The 20475-nt window shown below is 42.8% G+C and overlaps 2 protein-coding genes across 2 annotated transcripts; both read right to left on the reverse strand.

Annotated features, from left to right (window-relative positions):
- Nucleotides 1-3350: 3350 nt before the first annotated feature.
- LOC125303559 (cholesteryl ester transfer protein, plasma) lies at nt 3351-9374 on the reverse strand. Its single transcript, XM_048257367.1, has 16 exons — nt 9071-9374; nt 8603-8717; nt 8309-8440; nt 7897-7967; nt 7349-7436; nt 6973-7042; nt 6585-6645; nt 6385-6476; nt 5966-6145; nt 5529-5579; nt 5013-5168; nt 4635-4702; nt 3959-4001; nt 3795-3864; nt 3622-3707; nt 3351-3514 (listed from the first exon to the last, which is right to left on the reverse strand). The coding sequence occupies exons 1-16, from the start codon at nt 9195-9197 to the stop codon at nt 3437-3439; spliced, it is 1488 nt and encodes a 495-aa protein (XP_048113324.1). The 5' UTR covers nt 9198-9374; the 3' UTR covers nt 3351-3436.
- Nucleotides 9375-10854: 1480 nt separating this feature from the next.
- Nucleotides 10855-20472, reverse strand: herpud1 (homocysteine-inducible, endoplasmic reticulum stress-inducible, ubiquitin-like domain member 1). Its single transcript, XM_048256653.1, has 8 exons — nt 19922-20472; nt 19374-19451; nt 18646-18723; nt 17047-17195; nt 16379-16489; nt 15259-15621; nt 12813-12933; nt 10855-12174 (listed from the first exon to the last, which is right to left on the reverse strand). Exons 1-8 carry the CDS (start codon nt 20084-20086, stop codon nt 11974-11976), a joined length of 1266 nt encoding a protein of 421 aa, XP_048112610.1. The 5' UTR covers nt 20087-20472; the 3' UTR covers nt 10855-11973.
- Between the last annotated feature and the right edge of the window lie 3 nt (nt 20473-20475).

A 20475-nucleotide genomic window follows, 5' to 3' on the forward strand; every position in this document is an offset into this window, starting at 1 on the left:
GATTTTCGATGTAGCGAAGTACAATACTTCACTCAAAAAGTAATCAAGTAAAATTTAAAATACAGATTTTATAAACTACTTAAAAAATACAAAATACACAGAAAAAGTACTCAATACAGTAATGTGAGTAAATGTATTTTGTTACTTTCCACCTCTGGTAAAATCATAGCAGGCTGCTCTGTTCTTTTGTGTTGTCGTTAAGCCCGTGTTTGGATAAGCCTAGTGGGTATGGCCGGTGCGCACATTTTATTTTATTTTTTGAGTCACATCCAGGGATAGTGGGGGTCGCCAGTCTCTGGCACGGTTATTTTGGGGGTCGCGGGTTGAAAAGTTTGGGAACCCCTGGCGTACAGTAGATGAATAATGCAAATTACAAACTGATATTCTCATGCGAGGACGTGTACGTAGGGTGGCCATACGCATGGGTCGGATTATGAAATTTCGGGCCCCTGGGACCAGATGTATTAAGGGCCCCCCACTTATTAAAACATGTTTAAAATGTTTAATTTGTTTGATGTGATTTCCTGTATTCTGGTGCATTTTGGGGATGGCCAATACTAAATTCAATCAGATTCATAGCCTACATCCTGATTTGTTGATATTGAGGCAATAATTCCATGCAAAGGTTTGGGCTTCAGGGCCCCCTGACCCCTTGGGCCCCTGGGCCTGGGCCCGGTAGGCCCGTGCAGTAATCCATCCCTGGCCATACATCCAGATTTAGGCCGGACAGTTCGGAATTTAAACGACCTGTCCGGCGTCTGGTCATGGATTCCAGTTGCTGCTACTAGAAGAAACTGGAATCCATGCATTTCCACTGAATTATTTTTGGAATCTGATCCCTTATCATACCAGTTCATTCTTACTTGTTGCTTTCGACTTTATCGTGGACTAAATTCAAGATGGCTGCAAACGCTAAACTTCGAAAGATACTGTCTGTATAAATCGCCTTGTAAATAAACTACCAGTGCTTTTCAAAGTTCTCAATGTCTCGTTTTAAATGTCAGGGCCCTCGGAAGTCTACCAATGAAGTGTGGAGATACATTGAGCCTCGTAAATGGGTGTAAAACAGTGATTTATTTGCATGGCTAGCCCAATGCCGAAGCACCACTATTGAAAAAGCTGTTGGTAGCATCGGCTAACTAGCCAGACTTTGGAGTGCAGGGGACAAGCGAGATGGGCTCTGAGACATACATTCACACTTCGGTATCATGTTTCAATACACTTTAGGTCAATATCACACCGGAATTTTCCTTTAAATGAGCGGTCAGGTGATGTGATGTGATGTAGAATATTGAACTATTCCGTTTTTTGAATGTCGGCGACTGGTAATGAAACCATGCAGTTTTCCCAGCAGAAACATGCGAGGATCTGTCTCTTAATTAATGAGACATGATGAGAGATTTCACTCTTCCCATAGGCTACATTTCTTTTTAAAACATTTACATTTCAGTCAAGCTTTGGTTGGTTTAGAACAACTGAATGTATGACAAATGTAAAGCCTAATGGATTAACTTTGCTATGCTGCATATGGGACAAAATGCACATATGGGACAAAATGCACAGGCCACTAAATTAAAGTAGGCTTATCAATTTTGTTTGTCATGTCTGCACCTAGATACAAGAACAGTCAGCTTCAGCCAGTAGCACAACCAGATAGCCTACAGCCAGCAGCCCAGACCCTAAAATTGGGCATTTATAGCTAGATGATTCACACAATTATTTTTCTTTCCATAAAAAGATACATTTGGTAACTCCTACAGACATTCAAAATGGGGTGGGATGATTGTATTGGAAGCACTGTGGGACTGTAAAAATGTTACATTTTGTCTCACAGAGTTCAGGTAGGAGGGCCCCTTATAGCAGAGTTTTGCTTAGGGCCCCATGGTGGTCTGAACAGGCACTGGTTGTAACAAAGCTCCGCTTTAACCTGCGAGCTGACCCTAGAGGTGTTGTCCTCTGAGCTGCTGCAGAGGGTGAAGGTGGAGTTTGCTGAGACTAAATTAAAGAAGAGATGAGGACAGGATTAAAAATGCTGCACACACACAGACACCAAGATGAAGACACTGCAGACAAGTCCCCAATAGACTGAATCACTATAAATCACTGTATATTTGAGCAGTTGAATGTTAATGCATGGTGTTTTTTCACACTCTCTTTTGTTGTTTACATAAAACAAGTTATTTATGCTTGTTAAGAACTGAAATGTGTATTTTTGTCATTTACTTGTTTATTTATTTTTATGTGAATTTACTTATGGGCAGCCGTGGCCCACTGGTTAGCACTCTGGACTTGTAACCGTCGGGTTGCCGGTTCAAGCCCCGACCAGTGGGCCGCGGCTGAAGTGCCCTTGAGCAAGGCACCTAATCCCTCACTGCTCCCCGAGCGCCGCTGTTGTAGCAGGCAGCTCACTGCGCTGGGATTAGTGTGTGCTTCACCTCACTGTGTACACTGTGTGCTGTTTGTGTTTCACTAATTCACCGATTGGGTTAAATGCAGAGACCAAATTTCCCTCACGGGATCAAAAAAGTATATATACTTATACTTTGCACATTTTCAGTCCAGAAATTTAAGGCAAGGCAGGTTCAATGCATGGTGTTTTTTCACACTCTCTTTTGTTGTTTACATAAAATAAGTTATTTATGCTTGTTAAGAACTGAAATGTGTATTTTTGGCAGTCATTTACTTGTTTATTTATTTTTATGTGAATTTACTTTGCACATTTTCAGTCCAGAAATTTAAGGCAAGGCAGGTTCATCTGGTCAGTTTTTTGAAACAGACACCCCAATGTATTGCATAAATACAAATACTGTGAACAAACACTTTTAGCCTCTCCAGGAATATTTTTCCTCTTCTGTTACACATGCATCGTATCAAATTGTCTTACAATGAAGTATGTCAGAATCACTGTACCATGATTGGTCTGACGGCCAATTTTCAAAACCCAATGTGGCTCTTGAGCCAAAAAGTTTGCCTGCCCCTGCCCTAAGGAGACATGCGCAAATAAAAACTTAAAGTTTAGTTTAGTTTCATGTGCTCACACGAAACTTTTATGTGCTCACGCGAAACGGTCATGTGCTCACACGTGCGCACGATACTTCGCATACTTGTTGACTGCACTTTTAAGTCATGACGTTGGAAAAATGTCCAATATTGACCATATATAAATAGACAAGACACTAATATTTCTGTTAACAATATATACAACTTTAATTATAACTTAAGAATACATGATTTATAAATGGGATGGTACACATGCTTTGTGTGTGTGTGTGTGTGTGTGTGTGTGTGTGTGTGTGTGTGCTAAGTAAACAGCTTTGCAAAAGAAGATAATAAGCAACACTTCTCAGAGGTAAAACAAAGGTCAAATTATTTTAGTTAATTCAAAAATATGACAAAATACCTCCCAAAAAAGTCAATTCACAGTTACACAGTCATGTTACACTAGTGTTTTCTTTAGAAACTCAACAAGTAGATGATGAGGAAATCCAAATCCCATCCGGACGACCACATACCCCTGCAACAACAGAGTAAAAATATTAGGCCTACATATGATTTGTTTATTTACATTTCTTTGATTGAGGTCGAGCTAGCTAGAGAGAACGAGAAAGAGAGAGCTCTTACATTTTGTGTCACCACCTCAGGATTGATGATGTCAAACAAATTCAGTCCCTGCATGTCCATCAAAGCTGTCAAGCCTGGCTCTAGGTCTGAAATGAGATAGAATGGTAAAATGTACACCAGAGATACAACACACACACACACACACACACAAAAACACACACACAAAGACTTACATGATGTGACTTTGGGTATCCCAATCCTTTCTACAGCTTCAGTTAAGTAATTCACCAGGGCATCTTCCAGCTTGTAAATTTGCAGATAAAAAACTTTCAGATAAGACAGCACATATCCATGCATGAATATGTTTGCAAGGTATACATTGTCCGGTTTTACCTACCGCAATGGTATCTTGGTTTTGAAGAATCTTATCTATGGAAATTCTTAAAGAGAAATGAAAGAATTAATCAGAGGCTGCTAAACCTATTTCAACATGTGTTACCCATGCCAATGCCAACAACAAAAGGCTTTAAATGTTTTACTGCTTTGACTTAAAGTGTAACCTGCTGTATCATCTGGTTTGGCAATGCCACAGAAAGACAGCCACCCCTGCCAGTAATCTACTTGGCATCACACTAACTACATAGAAATCATTTACAAAGATAGACTGATGAAAAAGGCAAAGAACATTGTATGTGACTACACACCCTCTTGCCTCACCATTTAAATTGTTGTCATCAGGCAATGTGTTTGACTCCCTCTTCTGGCCAAAGTTTCATTTGTTCTACAAGCTATAAAGACTAGTGAAAATAAGTCAATTGTCCAGCTGGCCTGGTCATGCCCATGGTGCATGGTGTGGGTATATGTGGGTGGAAAGAATGTCATCTGGTATGAGTATGACTCTGGTGTGATTACAGTACATGTTTGATGTCTGTGTCTCTGCGATGAAGTGCCTTGTGATGAAAACCCAATTTCCCCATGGGGACAATAAAGTCTATGTCATGATATTCAGTCATCAAGTCAGGTGCACTGACACAACACGCAACACATTCTAACACAAAACACACTTCACTTACTTAACAGGCGCAGCCTTCAGAATGAGTTTCTTGTCTGCGTAAGATGTCTGCACACTAACCTCCACCTCCTGAAACAAGAGTTCACATTATATTTGTTTCACATTGTGGTTAAAAGCAAAACCTTAAACAAGAATAAAAGCAGAGGTGATTAGCAGCATGTTAGCATTAGCATTCCATATACTGTTCCCTCATACTGCAGCTGTGCTGTGCTGTGCTGTGTTGTGTTGTGTTGTGATGCACTGGGATGTGATGTGTGGTGCTGGTCATGCAGTGTGGTCATACAGCGTATCTAAGTAACCAATTAGGTCCATGCAGCTACAGGGAGCGTTGTTATAGGTAGGCTGATAAGATGAAGTGACAAAGCTTGGTTTTGCTGACCGTCTCAAAGTATAGTGAGGGGATGTCGGCACTGGGGACGCCAGGGGACAGCTCTACAGCAGCGACCGCCTTCACGTGCGTTCCGTCGGGAACGTTCCACAGCTGAGGCACGCTTACACTCCAGGCGGTCAACACAGCAGCCTCCGAGGCAAGGATCTGACAAACAAAGACGCCATTTCAGGGCCACAGTGGGACAGCTAGCCTGAGCCTGACAGAAATTGTGTGTGTTTGGGGGGGAGGGGCAGAGACACACCCATTCATAAAAGTCTGTTATTTTAGGGCCTCTGGGCCTTTTGTTGAAGAGTAAACCAAACTACAGTGTTTACTAGAGTTTACATATGAAGACACACAGACTAGGGTGTAAACATGCAGACACACAGACTAGGGTGTAAACATGCAGACACACAGACTAGGGTGTAAACATGAAGACACACAGACTAGGGTGTACATATGAAGACACTGAATAGGGAATGTGGAAACATAGACATGTGTTCAGTGCTGCAGATACTATCATACCTGCTTGATGGAGGCTGGCATTTCTGTAGATAGGTCTGTCTTGAAGAGGTTCTGCAATGAATCAGAGATGTTTTCCTCACTTGAAGTCACAAAGTACTGTGCATTGTACAGTCCTCATTTCCATCTCACTTCTTTATCTGTCCTACACTGCTCCCTACTAGCTAACAAAAATATGACAAGCAAGGCTATTAGTAGGCCTACAACCTGAGTTCATTTACAAAAAAACTTGAAGTTCCCCTTGCATGATCAATACTTTACAAAGCATACATTGGGAAGCACATTAAAAGAATAATGGATTGTTATTTATTTAGTCTTAAAAGGTGTGTTATGTACATTATGTAGGGCCACTACCACACCTTTCTCATAATGTAGTCGGCTTAGCCTTGATAAACAGTAAACTAATCTCTTGTTGATCCATCTAACCCGAAGGTGCGCACCATGAGTTCAGCTCCACTGATGTTCCTGATGAAGCGTCCGTCGTGGTGAGCAGCAGCTATTAGTGGGTTAAAGACGCCATCAGATAACCAGAAGTACAGCATGTGGTCCTCGGTCAGCTGAGATGGGTGGAAGACCGAGCCATTGATGACAGCTTTCGTGCCATTATAGATGGTCAGACCCTGATTGAAAATACAAGCACCAACAAATAAGCTCAAGTCTGAAAGGAAAGCACATATTTATTTATTCATTCATTCATGCATGCATTTAGTTGACATTTTTATCCAAAGCGATTTACAAAGACAAATTCCAGGGACAGTTCCCCAGACATTTATTCAGGCCTATATTATGTTCTTATAATCTTGAACTGAAATGCAAGCCTTCACAAAATAAAACTTAATTTCCATCTTGTGTCCACCACCTTGTGATAAGACTCCACGTAGTTGGAGGTGATGACTGGCGCTGAGGTCACTCCGATGTTGATTGTGATGTTGCCATCACTGAGAAACTGTTCTGTGGATAACCATATGCAAACATTAAAAAAACAATATAGATGAGACCAAGCAAAGCACCCTGTACACATTTTCATGCATGAGTCAGTTTAACTCATACAGCCAGTACCTGCTTGGTTCTGTATGAAGTCTGCCAGAATGTTTGCTACATTGTTGATCTCCTTGCAAATCTGTAGTTAAGCAAAGAAACTAAATTAATATTAATTATTTACTGTTTGAGTGAAGCACTTATAGATTTGGCTTCTTTGATGTGGCTATATTACTGACACTTCATAATTTATCATTTATTTAATGTTATTCTTTAGGATATTTACTGCCATAATGTATGATACATTTAATAACTAACAACTCGGTGAAAAATACATACTTCACACTGTTACAGGCATTTCTTACTACTCTCCACATGTTATTTTTAAGATAAACAACAGGGGGCAGAGATGAGCAATTAATGCTTCTGAGGAAGACATCTTTGAGAACAGGTCTGCCTCTGCACCTACCTGGCCTTTAATGACAAGTTTCACTGTGAAGGTGACGAAATCTGTGAAGACTCGTTTCAACCAGCCAGGTCTACAGTAACGACATCAATCAAGCACAAGCAAGCACAAGTCAAGGATAGTTACAATCAACTTCACTTTGTGGGCTTATAAACAGTACATTTATTGTGTAAACATACCCAGCTGTTTGTATGTAATAACATATATTAACATATATGCATAAGAGATATTTAAGACTAAGATATTGATTTCACTATGCCACATTACAATACACTCTTCACTATACAGCATTGCCTCTGTATCACTGTCATGGCGTGGTGATATGTAAAACATGCACCCCACCCCGTGGTTTTCATGCTGCCAGCAAAGCAAAGCTTACTCTCTATCTCCCTGCAGAATCAGCTTGAGTTTGTGGAATGTGAGGAAGCAGTCAGAGGTGTCTGCAGCCACCTTCCCAGCTCTGCAGTCTGACAGAGAGAGAGAGAGAGAGAGGAGAGGTGTTACAGCATTTACTGTCATTGCACACCAAGGAAATGCATTGCAATTGTAGAAAACAACTGAACATTTTAAACTATTCTCAGAAATACAAAACAAGTCACACTGAGAATGTGTAAAACCTCACACAGGAACAAAGAAGCATTGTAGGATAGCAGAATATATCAAACCATACTCAGATAAACAAGGGTATTGTAGAATAATCAACTGTATAAAACCATACACAGACATAAAACAAAATGGTGGAATGGTAGAATGTATTTCTATAGATTCAGATGTTGATAATCTTTCTTATGTTTCAAAGGGATCTTATACACTAATCAAACCAATATCTTACGCCTGCAGAAAGTCACTTTCCACGAAAGCATCTGATGAGTAAACTGAGGAAATGCAAATGTCAGGAAGTGAAGAAACAAAAGGAAGGCTACTCACAAAGCTTTGGGTTGACACCAAGGTCAATTTGAGATTCAATCTCAAAGTCAACAGTCTGTGACACCCTAATCCTGTAAAACATGAGAAGGGAGAAAACTAAATGACACATAAAACCTCAGATTATGACAAGTTACACACTGGTCCTGCTTTGCTCACAGGTCCTAAAATACACATATTTAAAATAGAAATAGGATTTGTGAGGTAAAATATCACAATGACTATATGTTCATGTACAGCATATAGTCAATGAGGCCTTAAGTTTTTAAGAGTGTATTGCCTCCTCCTTTTATAGGAATAATGGCATGGCATTCAGAGTAGGTCCCTTCTAGTCCTGTCTGTGCCAGAGAATGTAATCTCTAAAGGCTGCTCCTCATTTAGTCTCTGTGACCCAAATGCACAGTAGGCTACTCACAGCCAGCTCCCGTAGGCATATTTGAGAGTCCCCTTGAACACTGCAGACACGTTCGAGATGAGGAGGCCAATCCCTTCCCCAGCATGCAGTTCCACCTCACTGTGACCGATAGACAGGTTGTGGATCTCCAGACTACAGTGAAGGGGAGAAATTTTAAAAACAAGAAGGTCATAGTAAGGAGGAGATGGCATCAGCAGACATCAAGACAAATGCTCCAAGAGCATATGGAACCAAATAAAAGACACATTAGCAGAGCTACTGTGAACCACCACTGAACCACAGCACCACACTCACTTGTGAAGTCCGTAGGACACTTTCCCAAACACCATCATGCCTTTCTGCCCCTCTATGCTGGGGTATTTTGCATGCTGGAAAGCAGCCTCGATCACACGCGTGGTTTTCTCATTCACTATGGCCATTAAAGAAGATTCCATCCACTGATTAGTAGGCCATACACATTACCAGAAGTCAGTATTCATTATCAGTGAGAATCATGCAGTAGAGTATCCTACACAAAGTCTATGAAGGCTATCAACAGTCTATTTGAGACAGCAACATAATTCTAAAGAATCACATGTTATATTCTCATATATGTCTGAAATATGACTCATTTTACGTTTATCAGTTATAATTCACAGCCACAAACAGTATCAATAACACACACACATCACAATGAATGATAGCAGCAGAGTGGAAAGAGTAGTTTGCTGTTATCCTGTAAAGTATGTGCCTGCCTGCATGAGGGGCGAGGGTTTCACTCACAGACCAGCGCGGCGGGATAGGTGAGCCTGCAAACGGCTCCTGTGAACCTATACGCCTCCTCAGGATCCAGACACGCCTGACCCAGAGCCACCAGAGAGAGCAGTGGGAGCAGCAGCGGCAGTGACATCACACCCAACTTCAGCACGACACCACAACAACTGCTACACTACACTACACTACACTACACTACACTACACTACACTACACCAGAGCCAGTCTCTGTCTGTCTCTGTCTCTCTCTTTCCACAAACGCTTGGATGAGACAGAGGTTTGCTTTGCCTCCTCTCAGACTTCTAGCACTGACCACTGCATGGAGAGGGTAGAGAGAACCAGAGAGCAGAGAGGAGATGAGGGGGAGGGGGCTAGTGGGTCCCAGAGGGTTCCTTGCAGAAGGGTTTGGATTGGGCTGGGGAGGCTGGACATACCAGGAACGTCTAAAGTTTGAATCCATGCTGGGGGATTGTTTGCTTTTCTGTTGTTTTGGACCAGCTTGCCTATGGTTTGTGCAGAGGTGGTGGGGTTACTTTGGGGCAATAAACTCTAGGACAGACCAATGGCCGTGTGCCTATATGGTGCAGGAGGTACCTCCTTATCCTCCCTCTGCTCACAAACATCTGAGGAACACTGGTGCTTTTATTTTCTGTATATCTCTTCATATTCTCTTGAAGTTCAACAGACTACTTGTGTGCACTTCCCACCTATTTTGATGCCAGGTGCAGGACAAAAAATGTCCACACACACTGGAATAGCTTGAAACTTTAGCTTTTTTTTTAGTCCAATAAAGTGATGGGAGCTACTCCAGTGTGCAGCAATCCATTCTTCTTTTCTTCACATTTTTTTGTCCATAATGATTGCTTTGTCTGTGACCCATCTTAATTAGTCCGTCTAAGGCATTAGCATTTCAATGTTGATTATCAACAGTATCACCAGCATATATAAGCAATTTGTGTTGATCTATGAAATCAAATAAATATAATAATAATGTCTTTACACCTCCACTAGCAATGGTGCCTTCCCCCAGACAGACCCCTGGTGTTTTTTATTCCTCCAATTCATGACAACTTGTGTTTCAAGCCCCTGTCACTGTGCCAGCAAACTGTGTGTGACAGGTCGAGTGAATATAAAAGAACTGAACCTGAACAACTCCACAATAACCTAAATTATAACTCTGCCCGTCCTCTTCCAACACATTGGCAAGCCTTGAGTCTTGCACCATGAACCATCTCAGTGGAAAACAAAAACTCTAGAAAATAAACCTTTTGCTTTAGAGATAGACAGCTAAGTTGATTGGATACTAACCAGACAGTCACCTTAAGCGTTAAACTGGTGCCATGTTTGCCAACCTTTCGGACAGTTGAGCTTGTGAGTCCTTTGTCTTTGCTTCTTGTTTTCCTAACTTTAGGGAGTTGGTTGCAGTGTGGAGTTGGATGGGTCCTGAGGGAGATGTTTTGGCCGGCACGGGATGACTTTTGCCCTGCTGTAACCCATGCATTTCTAGCAGAGGTCAATGAACTCTTGACGAGGAGACTAGACTGATCTTGTGGAAGAATGCAGAGCTCATCCCTAGACACAGCACAGGAAATGTGCAATTGAATAACATGTTGTCTTTCCCAACGTCACAGAAACACAGGACACAAAAACAATTGAGGTGAATAGAACTAACCTAGAGAATCCAATGGAGGCTCTTCAAAATTATGTGATATGGTATCAATTTCAGTTTTGTGTATCAAATCAGACACTGGAATTTAAAATGAGCTACAGAGAGAGGGAGACTGAAGAACAAGTGTTTGTTAATTACTTTAATCCTATACAGAAATAGATACACTTCCATTACATTCACAGCAAAACAGTTATTTTTCATTAACATAAAAAGGTTTCCATTATAAATACAGTGGCTGATAAAGACCTCCACTGAATGTCTGGAGTAGAGATCATGTCAAACATAGTTTCAGTCAAGCTTGTGTCTTCTGCATTCTCCCATGTTTACTTAGAAAAGAAAACAAAGTGCCATTGTGCCCTAAGAAGAGAACAACAGACTGCTACAGTCCAAGTCCCTCCTAGTACAGGTATTAAACCCTCCTAGTACAGGTGTTTTGTATTGTATTGTTTGTATGCCCTTTTAACATGGTTTAACACGGTTTGATGTTTCCATTTTACAACAACTAAAAAACAAACATATGTTAAAATGTAAGTAAGCTGAACATTTCAAGCAGGATGCAAATATTGAGCTGCATCCTTCGGCTTTCAGAGAACCCAATCAATACACTCGCTTTGGACATTCCTAGAGATAGACAGAAAACTGAAGGGGGAGATTGAATTGATAGTAGTCATTCTGTCAATGTCCTTACAAGTTGTGAGGAATCTGAAGCAGGTGAGATCTGATCTGCACTTCAGTACAACCTTGGATAGCTACAGCTTAGAGGCCTCCCACAAAATGAAACTCCGTTGACAAGAGGCTTGCATAAGACGACTTCTAAATTCAATACCAGCTTAGCTCCACACATCCAAACTTTGGAGAGGTTCTAAAGTGCTGTGGCTACTCTATACAGACGTATTTACATGTTTACAGTTTATGTACAGTTTGGCAAAATGAGTAGGAAGAACTTGGAATATCTTTGAACCTCAGGTTTGTGGTCACGAAACCGAAACGAAAAGTCTTCAAAGTGCACCATCAGGAAAATACATCATCATCATCAATGAGCACAGAGAGAATATGAGGTCTTGTCTCAATCCCCCCAAAAAAACGCCCTCATATTCAGGAATGTGGTGAGAACCTGACACAAGCATCATGCGACATATCAAGCACCACCGACACCCCGACAGCGCTTTCTTCTGTGGCCCATCTTGAGTTGTCCGGTCCGTATGTCCGACAGGAGGGGGTGAGGGGAAAGGGCCTATTGCCCTCAGTTTGCCACCCCTTGGGGCACTTCTGGGATGAGTGAGGCAAAGAAAGCCTTGAAGAAGAGCCAGGCAGTCCAGACGACAGACACACGGTGTGGGGGCACCAGGACAGGGGTGAGGGGGTGAGGAGCTTCCCCCTCTGGGCCTACTGCTGCTGCTGCTGCTGCCACCTCCGGACCCTCTCCTGCAGGTGGGGCTTCCGCCTGTGGGTAACATACAATGACACACATCAACAAACATGACTTAGCAGGATTGTAATCCTTTTTCAGTGCCAGCTGTGCTGTTGCACGTTCTTGCATGCCTTGTCAGTGGTTAGACTGCTAGTTTACAACCAAAACTCTAACTGCTGTTTTAATGACCTAAAGACACATAAGGTCAAATGGGGCCAGCAAAGGTAATAGCATTTCCCACACCATGCCTTGCATAGGCTACAGATAACACACAGTACAAGTCTTGGGATCCAGAGCTGGAGCACATATCTTTTTGAAGTTTAGTATCACCTCTACTTTAAAACAAGTTCTACCTCTCTACCTTATTTAGCTACATGCAATGAATGGTCATCTTTAACTCCTCACAAACAATTGTACAGTAGATGCCATAGGCACCATCTTATTAGAGCCACCGAGTTCTGAGACCTGAGTTTACTTTGAAACTGCATTTCCTGTTCGAGAGACAGATGGCTGAAAAGGCCAAAAGGCCAAAAGGCCAAAAAAAACACTTCCTGTCTGGGGATGGGGATGGGGGTGGGGGAGAAAACAGGCCAAACCGCTCCTGATGCAAATAAACAAAACCTCAGAGTTCTTTATTTTGTGTTGCTGTTGTTGTTGCTGCTGCTGCTTACCGGCTCATCGCGCTGATTCTGGTTGTTCAGGTTTTGCTGGTTTTGGATGACCTCTGGAGCGGGCTCATTCGGAGCCCTGACCACGGGCCTCCGGCGAAAGGGGAACCAGCCAGCAGTGTGTCTGAAAGCAGAAATGAAAGAATGATAAACATCAGCCACTTGCAGAGCAGAAAAGAGCAAATGCTGGCCTAGGAAAGCAGACAGCCTCCATTCCAACCAAGCAATCAAAATCATTCGCTCCATTACAATCTGAACACTTGGCTGCACACATTTTTTACAAGGTGATAAAACTAATGACTAAAATAATCTGCCCCAGTGGATCCATAGACACAAACCTGAAATTGTGAACGTTTCATTATAATATTCATCCATTTGTTCATATGCACTGAAAGCTTTTGTTACAATAGCAGTGTCAAAGGCTTACTTGACCCATCATAGATGACGGAAATGGAAAAAATGGGGGTAAGCAGAGTCCTATGTCAAAGACCAGAGAGGTATTTCATGAAAGCAGAATTAACAGAACCACACCTTTTGATATCTACCAATGAAGTAAAGTTTTTCTTTTTTGAATAGGGAAACGCAGCTGTTTCTGTAAAACAGCAAGAGTAGGCGTGGTTGACCAACTGAATGCAAATTTATGTGTGCATGACTGCTTCCTTATATAGGCACAGGACTGTAGAAACACAGAGTATGACTGCGTATGACTTTATATTGTCTTTATAACCAAATGAATTGATAACCTTTGAAACATTGCCCTCCATTCCATCAACTACTGCAGTAGGCTATTCATGAAATGTCTTTTCAACAGAAGCAAGCAAGCAACTGTGTTGATATTTATAAAATAGCTAGGCTATCACAATAAAATGATGCAGACTATCTGTGGTGCTTTGCGAGCAAGTAAATTTAGCAAATAGTATACATACATGGAATAAGGTTATTTAAAACACATCAAGGTCTGTTCGGAGTGACAGCTGGCGGAACCAATAAGACAACATAATTAACATTATGGCCGGGACCAGGCTAGCTGCACAGAATAAATCCACATGGTAACGTATGTACCATCTCTTCTGTCAAACCATTTTGAGGCTAAATTCAGCCAGGATAAGCAAACAAGGCAGGACAGAGCTGGGAAACATGGAGGCTGTGCTACATGCAGGGGGGATATGATAACCTGGTGAGGTCAACTCCAAATACTATCAAAGACTGGCAATAATCATCAGAGTGTGGAACTTGAAGCAAAGCCAGTGTGTTGCCAACCACTGAGAGTGTAAGCATGTGTGTTTTTAGGTGTGTGTGTGTGTGTGCACTGCCACGTCAGCACGGATTCATTTATCGTTAAACACTGAAGTCCTTGAGCTGACATCCAGGCCTAATCTTTGCTGTGCAGCTGTGGAGTTTGGAGAAGAGTCCCAGGCCACTCGCTCTCATCCACCGGGAGACGCTAAAGCTCCCGCATTCAAAAGCAGCCTCTCTGTGTGTGTGTGTGTGTGTGTGTGCGCATGAGAGAGTCTATGTGTGTGTACACGAGCGAATCTGTGTGTATGTGTGGCTACAGACACGTTGGTGTGTGTGTGTGTGTGTGTGTGTGTGTGTGTGTATTCAAGCAAGTCTGTGTATGCGAGTGCGTACCACAGTGACCGCAGTTCATGTCACGCTGTTTCTCTTTCACTAACCCATGCCCCTCGCCTCCCCTCATTTCCCTCTCTCCTCTCCTCCTCTCATCCCTACTTCCCTCCATCCCCCATCATTTCTCTTATCCCCCCCTCCCTCCACCTCGTTTCCCCCTTCAGAGCGCTGAGGGCCAGAGAGCTGAGCCTAACGAAGTTGCGTAACTGTGGGAAGTTTGTGACTGCGCCAGACTGGACAGAGGACATGACCTGCGTGAGCCTCCTCACCTGGTTACTGCACACGGTAACAGTAACGGCAGAGATAAGGGGCCTTTGCACTGGAACAGCGCTGCAAGTGTTACAGAGATGGCTCCAAAGTGATTACTCTCGTCCAGCAATGCAGCCACAGTAGCATTAGTGACATTAGTGGGTTGCGAGCTGTTGTATAGTACAATGTTGTATAATTAATATAGCAATGGCCATTAAAACATGGACTGAAATAGTAGAATTTCTGCAATAGGAGTAACAGGATTGGTGATAATGCCCCACGAGAAGCAGGCAGAGTAATGTTACTTCTTAGTGATATAGACACTTACAGGTACATTAGCAGGTACATAAATTCAACTATTTCCATCCATGTTTCTATAGCCATTGCTGTTAATGTTATATTACAGCTACCAACCAATTCATGTTAACAACGCTATAGTGATTGCATTGCCAGACAAAAAGAATGTTGTGGAAACTGTTGTTGATACCATTTCTCACACCCTTGTAGTGCTGTTAAAAGTAGCGCAATTGGAATAAGAGGAAGGTGACTGCTCAGTGCTGAAGATACTCACAGGTACATGAGGAGCAGGCTGCTCATGACGAGAATGAAGCGACTGAGGCTGGAGTAGAAGTAGACAATGCTGAGGAACACGCCGAGACGGGCGGCCGTGTACACCCAGTCCAGCCAATCACGTTCCATCTCTTCCTCGTCCTCCATCACGGGTCCACCCTGCGCGTTCATGCGCAGGTTCTGATTGGCTCCCTCCGGGTTGATGAATGCGGGATCTGCGGCGTTCTGATTGGCTGGTAAGTTGTCGATGGGTGCTTGATTGGGCAGCCCAGCGGCGACTGCGGCTTGGTGGGGTGCGACGGGCAGAGAGGTGGCCACGGTGGGGGCCAGGGGCGTAGTGGAGGCAGCGGCCAGGGCAGCTTGGCTGGACGACAGAAAACCCCAAGGATTAGCAGAGCACAGACAGCACATGAAGTCTCATTTCAGTTGAATTCCGAATACTATTAATAGAACATCTAAAGCAATCCATTGGGTACAAGGGCTACATACTACAGCAGATGAACTCATAGCACATCTACATGGTATGTTTAGGCCTAATAAATCCAGGCAAGCTATATAACAAGCATTTTTGTAGAAACTACTGTGACTGTGAAGCATAGAACAGAGACTAATTACAGCCTGTAGTACTATCAGACATTGTGCATGCCAATCCTGACATTTACTGCAGTGCATGTAGAATAGTAAGTCCCAATACCTCATACTAGGCTGGTGTTTACTAGAACATGTAGTACTGTCATTCATCAATGTGTTAGCCTTAGCGATGACTAATACTAAACTGGTACTTACCAGTATATGTCGTACTGCTGCTATTAACTAATAGTAATCTCATAATTACAAGTGCATGTAGTACTGCTGATCTTAATGCATACTAAACTGGTACTAACTTGTGCATAGTACTTACCAGTGCATGTAGTACTGTTTATGCAATATAAAATCGTACTCACTAGTGCATGTAGTGCTGTTTATGCAATATCATATGATACTCACTAGTGCATGTACTGTAGTGCTGTTTATGCAATATCAAATGGTACTCACTAGTGCATGTAGTGCTGTTTATGCAATATCATATGTTACTCACTAGTGCATGTAGTGCTGTTTATGCAATATCATATGTTACTCACTAGTGCATGTAGTACTGTCGGGCATACATGTGCTGCAGCCAGAGCAGCTGTTGGGGGCTGTAGAGTGAGTAGGTGGGGAAAGCGGGGTGCGCCATCGCTGCCGCACCAGCCCTGAGGAGACAAGAGACAGAGAACCTCGGTCACCATGACAACCTCGCTCCAGACACCAGACTGCCAGCCAGCTATACGACCGTGCGACACCGCTGCCTGATAATATTCACAGGGCTGGCTGAGAAACATGACCAGACAGTGTATGTTTCTGAGTGGCATCTATCTAAACATCTCTTTCTCTCTCTCTGTCTCTCTCGGCTTGCAGAAACCAGAGAGATATCATTAGCAAGTGATCTGCCCACGTATGACAGTATCTGATACAAACAGATGGCGGCGTAGGCTCACGTCAGCAAATCACGCATCAAAACTTGAAGACTGCTGGCTTCTTTGTTTGCAAAGTTGCACGTATGACACAAAGCAGACATTTAGCAGCATAAAACAAAGTTTTATAATAGAGGGAGCTCCAGAAGGGGCTCTCGGGTTGTAAGAAATATAATAAGCGCAGAGCCATAAAAGACAGCATGGCTCTGGCTATATGGGGCAGATAAGAACCACACGGGAGAGACAGAGACCAGGAAGTGATGTGCAGCCTGCGCCGGTGAACCCTGATGACTCACGTGGCTGTGGGTGGCGTCCAGGATGGCGCGGGGTGCCCGCGGTGTCTCAGGGCGCCAGGCGAGGGCATCTGCGGAGCGTGTGCAGACAGAGGAGGGGTCGAGGCTTCGCCTGCTGCAGATGAGGGTGGGGTTGATTCCTCTGTTCTGACCTGAAAGAAAAGAGACAGAAAGAGAGAGAGAGAGAGAGAGAAAGAGGAGAGAGAGAAAGAGAGAGAGAGAGAGAGAGAGAGAGAGAGAGAGAGAGATAAGAAGAAAAGGATAGTGGATGCTCTTAGGAAAAACAGATCACTTTTCTGGGCCATCAGCGCTTTATGCATGAAGGTGGCTTTGAATGTGATATCTTATCCTACACTCTACAAAAAAAAAAAGAGGCTGTGCTGAAAATGGTTCCGCCCGAACCCAGCAATTTGTGCTCTCAGGGATGAGACCCGAGACATGTGTTCGTTGTTGCGGACAAAGACAGTGTGGCACAGACTCTGACTGGCGCACGTTCCAGCTGTGGAGTCATGCAGGCCTGTGAGATGCTGGACTCCTGGGGGAGTATAATGAGGGAAGGCACACAGCTGTGTCTCTGTCACCCACTGAGTTACACCGAGTTAGCTCGGTGATCTCCAGGGATGTGCGGACATACACACAAAACACAACTGTGCACAATTTCTCACACACACACACAATTTCACAGATGGAAACTGCAAAAATATTTCATCCCAGAACTTGGGCTGAGGGCTAATAGGAAAACACCCAGAAGAAGGGGAGAAACTATGATGTCATAAGTGTGACTAAGGCCCAATCCTAATACCTCGTGGAATCATTACATAATTACGTTACATTTATTTTCATCAAACATCACTTCATATCTCATGGCTTTACCACTAGTGAAGACGAAATCACATTTATTTTCATCAAACATCACTTCATATCTCATGACTTTACCACTAGTGAAGATGAGCATAGCAGAAACCTTAGCAAACACTGCTGCATGTTACTATTATGCCATTCTACCACACCTGACGAAGACCTGAGTGGTTGAAACGTTGTGTATGACCTACCATTAAACTGGGATGCGGATATCTTTTCTTTTGTTTTACTCGGTATTTCTAGTATCCAGCACCTGTAGAATCGTTATAGATGTGCGTACACCTCTACACTTTATGATATACTACCTTTACATAAGTACAGACTTGTCTGCCATACTTACACAGCAAGAACACCCGCTATGCCTCAGCAGTCATGCTAGAACACATCCTCTTACTGAAAGCTTACTGTTGCATGTCTCCTGCTTTTGTCTTTCCAATCAACTGTATTCTCTACATCTCTGAGCAGTATACATTATGTATTACTAGGGCACAGAGCATACTATAAACATATAACATATAAAGTACTGCTGTCTCATTCTGCTATTTTACATTTTAGCATTATTTCAACTGACTTGTAGAAAGCCTTGGCACTTTCAAAATGTAAGAAAATACCATTTGTCTTGCTTCATAAAGTGACTTTGGTTCTGAATTTGTTATGTTCTCCAGAAAGGAGGACAGCTTGACTGGAAAACTACAGTTCCCAGAGACTAGAACTGGGAGAAAAGGTTTAGGTGTGCTGTACCTTGGGCCTGGCTCCTTGCTCAACGTTGACCTGGGGTTTGAAAGCACACACCAGGTGGATGATGGGCATGAGGTCTCCCTGAGAGTTAGACAAACAACAGGGTTACAACAAACAGAAGTCCATACACTGCACTTAGTAAAGGCTGTTCACGAACATCAGTATCTGTATATATTCTGTCACTTCACTTTTACTATGTGTTTTTTTACACATAGTAGATTAATCTGACTATGCAAGCCTACTAGTATTAGTAGCCAAAAGGTTGAGCTGAGGGTTTTAACACTGACTCATGTTACTCTGCGCCATGTTTCCACATGCTGATAAGAGACAGGCATACCTGTACTCTGGGCACAACGTCACAGCTGCTACTGAACTGGCAGTCATTTAGAAACATGCAACCAACCTTCCCTAGAACACATCACAATGGCTGTGAGAGAATGAGTTTCTGTGTTCTCTGAACACTGTAACAGCCTGACCTTGGCTCTGCTTACAAGGGCTTTGTGCACGTTGGTAATTGGAGCCTACACTCTGTCCTATGTTGCTACACCAAATGTGGACTATCCACCGTTTGTAAACAATGCTTGTTCAATATTCTTTGCGTTCAGTAATTGTTCAAGTGTACAGGAGACTAGGTTGTCTCAAAGATATTTGGAATGAAAGAGACGTTTGGAGAGCTCGTGTGGTAAATGGCATGTTTTATATCTCCTAGTAGCTAGTGCATATATATATACCTGTCTGAAAGCGTCTCTGACGGGCAGGTTGTCTGGAAGCAGCTTGCCAGAGTAAATAAGTCGCTGGTCTTTCTCCGCCTGGACAAACGAAAAAGATGAGATTACAAATGACACAGCTTGCGATCACACGCCTTACTCAAACATCCATTACGTTATACTTTATCCAAAGGACGACTCGCACTCATCATTGAGACATATTGTTAGGCTAACGTTAAGGTTCCATTGAAATATTCGTCCACAATTTCACATCCTAGGTTTAGCATTCTAGTCATAACAACTGCCACACTTCCACATTTCTACCAACAGTGTTCGACAAAGGGCAAGGGTCGATTGTTTTACATGCTGTTAACTTAGCTATCGCTAAGCACACTTAACGACCATAGCTTTATTGTTTTGACTATTTCCCAAGACAAACACATCAAGTTGAATGTCACTGCTGACGTTTTAAGTCAGTTCTACAGTTTAAGAGCCAACATTATTTAGCTAGCTTTAGCATTTAGCTGGCTAGTTGCTAGGACGAGACAAAACATTCCATCAGTGTCACTTACTGGACAGGAGGGGTAAACCTGTGACAAATGCCTCTTCAAATCCAACACCTTCCAGTTTAAATCCACTCCTTCGATTATTTGGTCTCCACACTCTTGCCTAGGAGTTTTAACAACCAACTTCATGGTGTCTGGGTCAGGCGAAGAACTTCTTTCGTTATCGCTCATGTCGTCTCTCTATATCAACAACGCTAAGCAGTGCTTTTTTGAGTTAGCTAACTGGCTAAAAACAAGTAGCTAACGTTACAACAAAGAATACAAAATTAGAGCGTTCCGTTGTATGATTAACCTATCATACCTGTCAAAAACACCGCTACGCTACTAACTCTTACTAAATAGGTAATAAAGACAGCAGAGAGAAGTTGAAGTTTCGAGCAGCGGATGATTGAGGAAATATAACTAGCAGGGTGTGTTGTTTCCAAACACGCGGTGGCCGATTGCGATTGGCTAAACGAATCTGGAGTTTAGACGTGGAGTCTGTCAGAGAACCATTGTGTTGCACGCATGCTCAGCACACGCTTTCCAGGCAAATCACCTTTGGGTTGCATCAGTCTTTC

This window comes from Alosa alosa, chromosome 11 (assembly GCF_017589495.1).
Source record: "Alosa alosa isolate M-15738 ecotype Scorff River chromosome 11, AALO_Geno_1.1, whole genome shotgun sequence".
Taxonomy (NCBI): Eukaryota; Metazoa; Chordata; class Actinopteri; order Clupeiformes; family Clupeidae; genus Alosa; species Alosa alosa.